The sequence below is a fragment of the Colobus angolensis genome, unplaced genomic scaffold (genome assembly GCF_000951035.1).
Source record: "Colobus angolensis palliatus isolate OR3802 unplaced genomic scaffold, Cang.pa_1.0 Scaffold57, whole genome shotgun sequence".
In the NCBI taxonomy this organism is placed as follows: domain Eukaryota; kingdom Metazoa; phylum Chordata; class Mammalia; order Primates; family Cercopithecidae; genus Colobus; species Colobus angolensis.
Window position 1 is genome coordinate 11,747,568 of NW_012119265.1, and position 9,600 is coordinate 11,757,167.

At 41.1% G+C, this 9,600-nt stretch overlaps 1 protein-coding gene across 1 annotated transcript in view; it reads left to right on the plus strand.

Annotated features, from left to right (window-relative positions):
• RHOJ (ras homolog family member J) overlaps positions 1-9,267 on the plus strand; it is a 111,008-nt gene extending 101,741 nt beyond the window's left edge. The window contains exon 5 of the mRNA XM_011961961.1: positions 6,926-9,267. Within this exon, the coding sequence (XP_011817351.1) occupies positions 6,926-7,072 (147 nt within the window). The 3' untranslated portion in view covers positions 7,073-9,267. The remainder of the gene's footprint in view (positions 1-6,925) is intronic.
• The last annotated feature ends 333 nt before the right edge of the window (positions 9,268-9,600 follow it).

Genomic DNA, 9,600 nt, shown 5'->3' on the forward strand with positions numbered 1-9,600 from the left:
CTGCACTCCAGCCTGGGCGACAGAGAGAGACTCCGTCTCAAAAAAAAAAAAAAAAGAAAAACAAAACAAAACAAAAACGATACCTAAATAGGTAGCTCCATAAATAATTGTATGTGGTTCCTTTCTACACATTTTTCACAGTCAGGAGGTCCCCATTGGCCGGCACCAGCTTCTTGCAGGAACTCGCTCTCTGTGTTCCTTCATGCCATCAGCTTTCCTAGCCTCACTTCTCGCTGGGGAAGTTGTTTTTTTCACCCTCTGAAAAGAAGTCGTTCCAAAGCCTCCCATCTCATTTCATCCTTATTTTCGGAACAATGGCTGAATTCACCATTTATATTGCCTTTTGCTAGTTTCTCCTAGCAACTGCTCTCCGATACAGAGGGAACCATGTTTAGCTTACAAAATCCAATTTAGAGGAAAACCTAGCAAGATTTTAACTTGTTTTATCACAATTCATGTAATTACAGGGATGCTTTAAGTTTCTGTACTCTCTGACTTTTCTGTCAAGTAGTTTATAATCACAGCTAGCATGTATGGAGTGTTTATAATGTGCTGGGCTTGGTGCCAGGCGCCTTACAGCCTTTGTCTTAATTAATCCTCACAGCAACCCCGTGAGGCGTGTGTATTATTATCTCCACTTTCCTGCAGGAAACTGAGACTCAGAGAGGTTAACATCGCCCACCTAGCAAGTGACAGAGTGAGGATAGAAAACTGTGCTTTAACCACCCGCTCTTCTGCCTCCCTCCTATATAATCTGAAAAGAAACCTTTAGGTTTGGGGCTTCTTTTTTATATGCTGGAGTCCCTTATTTTCATGTGCACAGCTCCCCCACAACTTAAAGGCTTTGCAAGTTCAGATTTTTCATATCTGATTCTTTCTGTTAAAACTTTTCAATTTCCAAAGCATTTTCCATCTAACATCTCTTTTTGGTCTCAAAGGGTGTTTTATTTTTAAAGGACATTTTTTATATCATACATATTTACAATTCTTTGTACTCCAAAGTCAACCACATTTACATATTTTGCACTAATGTATCATAAATATTCATTATTCTTTGACTTTTTTTATCCTCCCTCTTATTACTGTAGTTTTTAATCCTCAGCCTACTTTTCCCAGTCTTTTACAAATTTGTAACTGTCCCTATCGCTGCTAGAATTATTAAACAACAATTGATTAAGAGCACCTGATATGTGCCAGGTGCTATGCTGGATGCTACACTTTTTAGCTCTAAGACTGTAGTTCTTTGTGCGTTCTCTTTCCCAGTTCCATCTAATACAGTCTAAACATGATCTTCTAAGTTCAGACTTCCTAAGGTGTTTTTTGACACAGGAATCTGCCATTTTTTCTTTTTTAATCTCTGGGTTCTCTTTGCCCTCTCCTGCCACCTTCTTCACCCTGTGCCTTTTGTTGTTGTCACTCTTTAATTTAGCACCTGCTAAGTTTCCCACTGGGCTTTTAACATGCACGGATGGGATTTAAAGCAGCAAAATTGCTGCAAACATCTGTCATCAATGTTCAGTCACGTTAATCAACTGGAGTCTTTAATGCCCTCTTCCTGACTGGAAGAGTCACTGCCACCTGCCTTGTGCTGGCCATTTTCCCTTTCTCCCCGGTCATTGAAAGTCACTTCACCAGTTGGACACGGTGGCTCACGCCTGTAATCCCAGCACTTTGAGAGGCTAAGGCGGGTGGATCATGAGGTCAGGAGATCGAGACCATCCTACCCAACATGGTGAAACTCCGTCTCTACTAAAAATACAAAAACTAGCTGGGCATGGTGGCACTTGCCTGTAATCCCAGCTACTCGGGAGGCTGAGGCGGGAGAATCACTTGAACCTGGCAGGCGGAGGTTGCAGTGAGCCGAGATGGTGCCACTGCACTCCAGCCTGGCAACATAGCAAGACTCTGTCTCAAAATAAATAATAAATAAATAAATAAAAAGAAAGTCATTTCACTGCTGGTGTCTGGGTTACGAAGGCCAGAAGAGGAGGGAGACAGGCAAACAAAAGCATGCCACCTGGATAAACATAGTAACAAACAGCTGGGCAATGTACCAGGTAGCACAGAAGAGAGAGAGACTAATACATTCATGGAAGGAGCTTTCAGAGATTTCTTTAACCAGTTAACATCTCACCCAGGTTTGAAGGATGAGGAAAAGTTTTTCAGGTGGGCAGAGGGGTCTGGGGAGAGCACAAAATTCCAGACAGGGAGACCAGGACATGCAAAGGCATCCTTTAAAACATAGGGAGCAAAGTTCACCCACAAATGTTTTGATCAGTCCAAACAGATATTTTTAATGCAATTTAGTGGCCAACATTTAACAGTTTGGAAACACATTTCTAGCTTCTAAAAGAAATTCAGAAGGTCGAGCAACTCTAGGCCAGCATTTCCTCATCAACGGAAACTGTTAAACATTCTTTTAGATTAAACATGTACCCTTCAGTCTGCCACAACCCCCACCACTTCCATATTATCCTATACTCAAGTAACACACTTTACATTATCCACCCTTGAATTGGCATCTCTGCATTATAGTCTTCAAAGATCAGCAGCCAATCCATCCAGCCTAGAAATGTTTTTCCTCTTTCACCAATTTGATCATAATGCTAACTTGTTGAGATGGCGGCGTTTCTCTTATAACCTGTTTGGTTCTTTTTCGTTTTCTCGGCTCCCTATTTGCCTTCTCTGTGTGCCTTTGCTAATTCTCAAATGAGGAATAAAGAACTACTCTGCTACTAGCCATTTATTTAGACAGGAGCTTACTCTGTTTGTTCCACTAACGTCTCTTCTTTTCTCTCCATTTACAGGAAATGCCTTCCTTTTTCTTCCCTTCTCTCGTCACCCTTGCTGTATCCATAACAGCTTTGCCCATTTATTCATTAATTTTGCTCTTTCAGCTACAATTTCTTTACATTTGCTAGAGACAGCCCAAAAGAGTAGTTAAGACTTTGGCTCAGGAGGCAGACAAATTCGAATCTCTGCCATTTTCTTAGTTGTGTGGCCATAAGGGAGGTTACTTACCCTCTCTGGGCATCAGTTTCCTGAGCTGTGAAAAAGGATGGTGACAGACTTTTCCTTGTACAGTTCTTGTGACAGTGAAATTAGCTCATGTACCACAAGGTCCAGCTCAGCAAATTATAGCTGTTGTTAAATCCATGAGCCCTCTCAGATATGTCTACAGCTGGGAAGATCTCTTTGCCTTTATCCCTTCCAGTTACTTTCTATCTTATTCTATAACTTGTCCTGCCCCAACTAGAACAACATGGAAGAAGTACTAGGTTTTGTTTTACTTGATTAGTCACTATGTTTTCTTTTTTATTTCTTGTCAGACTCTTGTATCTTCTGTACATCGTTGATAAATGTCCCTGCTTTTAAGATAATAGGTTTTAGCTATTATAAAGCAATCAGAAAAGTGTTTTTTCAGTTTACACCCCCAATCTCTACTTTTTCCTTGAAAATAAGTCATTTGGGTAGAACACACTCCAGATTGCTTGCACGTGTATCTAAACAAGGAGCCTCGAATCCTGAACCCTCCCAGATGGCTTCTAAATGCTTGACTGTGTTGGTCATTTTGCTCCAAGGGGCAGATGAAGTTGCTGCTGTAAGAAGGGCCACATTTCCTTGAGACAATTTTTCATTTCACATCTTTGAGGACACACATAATTTTTTTAGCAGTCTGGCTGTGCTTTTTCCTTGAACCAGAATGAATTCTTCTCCAACCCTCAGAGCACTTGACACATGGTAACAATACCTACCTCAAAACTGGGTTGTTTCTCACACGTGTTTCCCAAATCACACCCATCATCTGATGACTACTTTTTCTATCAGTACAACATAATGTTATATTAACCCGGTTACACAATAATGCCTTTATCTGCTATTTCATTATCTTCAGAAATGTCTGAATTGGAAGAGACAAGTGTGGGCTCCTCCCACTGCATCGAAAGGCAAAGCCTGACATGCTGTCAGCCGCACTCTGGGGGCAAGAGGAGGCGGGGGTGCCCTGCCCCTCCTGCAGGACTCCAGGTGTGAGTGAGCTCAGCCCAGCTGTCCTGGAATTCCAGGCAGAATCAATCCTAAGCTTGGGATCCTTAGTGGAGAGGCGTTCCAGATAGAAAGGTGTCACAGCAGTTTCTAGGTGTTTTTCCAGACAAGCGCCACCACATTACAGTCAAGTCATTCAGTCATTCAGTTGGCAACACCGTTGCAGTTAGATTAATGTGCTTTTCACATGTGTTTGAATCAAGCTTTGAACACAATCCCAAAATGCAACAGAAGGCATTTCATCATGTTATTAGGAAAATTTTCTCTGCCCTTTATTCCTCTCTTGTATCTAACTGTTTTTAATTATTTCAAAAAGTTATTAAAACCAAACCACGGTTAAAATGAAAGCCATAAAACAGATTTTCAACATTCAACATCTTTTTCTTTTGGTATTTTCCTTTGGCTTATACAGTAACCATTCTTGTCAGGAAAAAAATTTAAAGTGCATCATCTCTGTCGGAGAAGTTAGGAAATAGTCTCTGGGCCCAACCAAAACCACTTGATTTGATGCTTAGTTTTCATATTTGTGGCCTTTGAAATAAGTGGGCAATTTCATTTCATTAACTGTCAACTTGACGGGCTTCTTACAGAGCTGAGTGATAGGGGTCACAGTTACTGTCACAGAGCAAGGAAAAGAACATGTATCAAGAGACCCAGATTCTAGGTCTATTTATTTCTTTCACTTTCTAGTTGAATGCCCATAAGCAATTCATTTTACCTCTCTGGGGTTATTCCCGCTCTCTTCTAAGCTAAACCACAAGTTCATTTAGTCCACATATTGCAAACTGGCTGGCTGCTGCCACATATATCCCACATCAGTGTCTTGCTTGGCCCATGGTAAATATTTCATAAATTGGTAAATACTAAATTTAAAAATCCAAATTTCCAACTCCTCTTGAAAAATACAAAAATGGGCAACAGTAAACCAACATCACCACTTGGAAGCTGATAAAATGGCACACTCTAGAGGGGCATGTGCTTTACCGCCCAGCATAGTCCCCACCTCTCTATACTGTCTTGCACCAGCCCCACTTTATCATTTACATAAGCTATTGGGCATAACAGGCCTATGATTTTGCTACCTTGTTTTAGTCACTTGTCTGTTGTGGTTTCCAGGAACTCACCATTTAGCCAACCTCTTCCGAATCTGCTTTAATTTTACAAAGTGATTCTTAAAATGTGAATCAAAAACTAAAGCCATTTCTCTAGATGTCCTTAATAGTAAAAGGCCAGCATCACATTATTGACTCTTCCTGAGCTTACGAACAATTAAAATCGCAGGTCTTCACAAGAAGCTGACTGCTAAATACAGTCTGCACTGGTCTGTGATTTTTAAATGAGAATCTGGCCTGAATTTCTATATTTCTATATTTCTCATGAGGGGTTTGTGATTATCAAACACACCATAGTATGAAATCGTCAGAATATTTAAAATGAAGCCCTATGCAGAAATACCTTATCATTTATATAGACCGTACACTGACAAGGAGGATGTCTCTGGCATTAAATGTCTTTTATGATTATTGTTACATGTTTTATTATTATTGTTACATGTTTTAGTGGGGTTTTTTTTTAACTTTTTTTTATTTTTTTTATTTTTATTTTTATTTATTTTTTTTTTTTTGAGACGGAGTCTCGCTCTGTTGCCCACGCTGGAGTGCAGTGGCCAGATCTCAACTCACGGCAAGCTCCGCCTCCCGGGTTCCTGCCATTCTCCTGCCTCAGCCTCCCGTGTAGCTGGGACTACAGGCGCCCGCCACCTCGCCCGGCTAGTTTTTTGTATTTTTTAGTAGAGACGGGGTTTCACTGTGTTAGCCAGGATGGTCTCGATCTCCTGACCTCGTGATTCGCCCGTCTCGGCCTCCCAAAGTGCTGGGATTACAGGCTTGAGCCACCGCGCCCGGCCACTTTTTTTAAAAAATATGCCTTTTAAAGTATGTTAAAGCTGGGTGCAGTGGCTTACACCTGTAATCCCAGCATTTTGGGAGGCTGAGGTGGGCAGATCACATGAGGTCAGGAGTTAGAGACCAGACTGGTCGACATGGGAAAACCCCATCTCTACTAAAAATACAAAAACTAACCCGGCTCGGTGGCACGTGCCTGTAATCCCAGCTACTCGAGAAGCTGAGGCAGGAGAATCACTTGAACCCAGGAGGCGGAGGTTGCAGCGAGCCAAGATAGTGCCACTGCACTCCAGCCTGGGCAACAAGAGTGAAACTCCACCTCAAAAATAAATAAATAAATAAATAAACAAATACATAAATAAAATGTTAAAACTAAATAATAATGCCAGTTGGATATTACCTTGTTGAGGTATACCTTAAAAGAGGTACATTTTAATCAAGAATGACCTATAAAACCATATCACTCACTTCCTTTCTATCTGCTTTATCAACCAAGCTGACACTTTGCCTTTTATCATACCAAAGGAGATACATTTCACTTATACATGATTTACACATTCTGCCTACAAATGAGAGGATATGAAAAACAAGATCATGCACCCCTGTTCTTCACAAAACGTATTTAAATTATATCATTGGTTTTGAATTGTCTCCTAATTTTTTAGATCTTTATATTTTTTATATTCTTAGGAATAAATGGCTATGGATCGATTTCAGGATGTACTGCTTTCCAGAAGTGATCCACAACCATTTATTTCTAATAAAGGAATGTAAGAAATACAAAAATACAAAAAAGATAGGATAACAGATACAAATTGAAATGCAAAAAAAAAAAAAAAAAGACAAACATAATCCAGACCACCCCATAGGCTGCTTGTGGGACAGGCAGAAGTGAGTGCTTGTCTGGGCAGCGAGTTGATACCACCGTGCTGTTCTCTTTTTTCTCTCTCATGCCTTTCTCTCTTTTGCGTTTTAAGATCGGAGCGCAGTGCTACTTGGAATGCTCTGCTCTGACTCAGAAAGGTCTCAAAGCGGTTTTTGATGAAGCAATCCTCACCATTTTCCACCCCAAGAAAAAGAAGAAACGCTGTTCTGAGGGTCACAGCTGCTGCTCAATTATCTGAGGTTGTCCGGGACCTGCCTCCACCCCACCCAGGCATGAGAATGGCAGCCAATGTCTGCGGCCAAGCTCCAGCCAAAAAGGAGGGCACGATCAGAAAGGAATTCCCTTTGCACGGAGGCTTGCCCCTCCACCCTGTGAGCCCTCCCAGCACAGCACACTAGTCAGCCCACTGCCACAACCTCCCTGCCAGCCAGAAGCATCCGTACTGCACACTCTCTGAGAATGCTGGGCCTGGATTGCAGACAGTGCCGCTGCTGATCATATCAAAAACAAAGTCAAAGGCCATCTTACTTTACAAATCCCCAGCTCGTGAACGCGAAGCTGATAGGAAATCACCCCAGGAAACCCGAAAAAGAAAGTTGGTTCCTCTCTTGGTGGCCTTACTTGATGTTTTACAAAACTTGGGACTACAATACTAACCTTTTTTTCTGAATCTGCTGTTCTACCCATGTGTCTCACATTCATTTGTATTATATCAAGAAATGTACTCATTTCCAGTTTACTCAGGCCTTACAAATCCATGCCAAATTAGCCTAAAGACAAGGCATTTTATATTCATTTCTATTTTCAGCATGTTTCTACCAAAGCTATTAGAATCAACACGTACCTCTGAACGCCTGATTATAAGAAGACATGAGAAGACTTTAAAAGTTTTGGAAATTTACAGAGCCATGATTTTTGAACCTGATTGAAAGAAAACCATCTGAATTGTTGCAGGTCCACATTTTTGCCAAAGATGCACTCTAAAAATGCTTAGTAGTGGCCTGATTTTTTTCCATATTATATTGCCATGACAAACTAAAAATGAACTGTGTTTAAGAATGTAGTATTTCTGCTTTTCATCCAAGTTGATTGGGGGAAGAATATGGCAGGATCCATCTTTTACAGTATTGTGTATTCAGTAAAGTGGACGTTCCTGCTCCTCCCTTCCCCCATTGCATGCCCTCTTCCTCCCTTGATTTCACTTTCTCTCATGCCCAGATCCTTTTGTTCTCCCCAGTTATAACCCAGTTATAAAAGAAAGACCTGAGCATAAAAATACATGTTTAAAAATACCTAAAGGTAAAGGAAAGTGTGTTAATTTTTCTATTTACTTCAACTGAAAGGCTTCTCAGCTCGCCCCATGTAAGTTCTCATTCCACGTAAATGACATTTTCCAGTTACAACTGGTACTGATATTGCATCTCTCTTTCCTTACTCATCCTCCCAAATGTCTGTGGGAGCCATATCAGTGGATACCAAGCTCTGTATCCATTTGTCCCCTGCCCTCCACGATGTGTGACATAGAACAGGGACTTTGGTCCTGGGAAAGCAAAAGCTCGCAGTAAGGAATCCTGTGCCAAATCATATACAACAATTCCAAACCTCCAGGAATGTTTGTATCATAGAGCGAATTACTTCCTGCCTTTTCATTAGCGCCTATCAGGGCTTCTAATTAGTCTACTTGCTTATAAGTGCCCTGGAATCATCCAGGTAGGAGCTTAATTTTTTTCAATTGCATGAGCAAAGTGCTCCTTAGTAGTATGAAATTACAACAATTTTAGTTTAAGACTTTCCAGATTCAAGCTCCCACTGTTGGAAAAAACCAGCCTTTCTAATCTCTTCTGCTACTGGAGTAAACCCTTAAGAATTGCATGATAGCCAGGCACAGTGGCTCACGCCTGTGATCCTAACACTTAGGGAGGCTGAGATGGGTGGACCCCTTGAACTCACGAGTTCGAGACCAGCCTGTGTAATGTAGTGAGACCCTGTGTCTCTATAAAAAATTAAACATTAGCCAGTTGTAGTGACACACACCTGTAGTCCCAGCTACTCAGGAGGCTGAAGCAGAAGGATCACTTGAGCCCAGAAGGTAAGACTGCAGTGAGCTGTGACTGTGCCACTACACTCCAGCCTAGGTGACAGAGCAAGAACCTGTCTCAAAAAAAAAAAAAAAAAAAAAACCCTACATTTCAAGTACTATTTCCCTTCTCTCCCATCTAATTGCTAAACATTTTCTTTCATACACATACACTCCACTGACTAGAAAACAGGAGTTTTAAGTCAAAGCTTGACATTTAGAGAAAACAAGGACTTTCTGCCTTTATAAATGGAAATCAACTGTGTATGAACTATAACTCTGCGGAGGTGATGAACTCATCCTTTACAAACAATAATGAGCTTTTAGTCCTGTAATAAATGAAATGTTACTAGGCAGCTTTGTTGCATGATTGCATAGTTACATCTTGCTAACAGGCCACTCGTCTCTCATCGACGTGGATGAAAAATTGAGAGCAGTATGTTTCCAGGTGTGTGCACTCGACAGGCAAATAGCTCCCCAGGTCATCGCTTCCCTAATGGGCCACAGGAAGTAAGCTGATCATGATGGGGAGATCACTCTGTCACCCAAAACTAGCAACAGGCTCCCAGGGGTCTTAGGAGCTAATTACTGAATAAAACAATCGAGAACAAAGCAACCTAAATAAGTTAATGTCATTCTGCCAAATTAATCAGTTATTCCTTGTTTCATGGCAAGATCCAGTTTGTTTC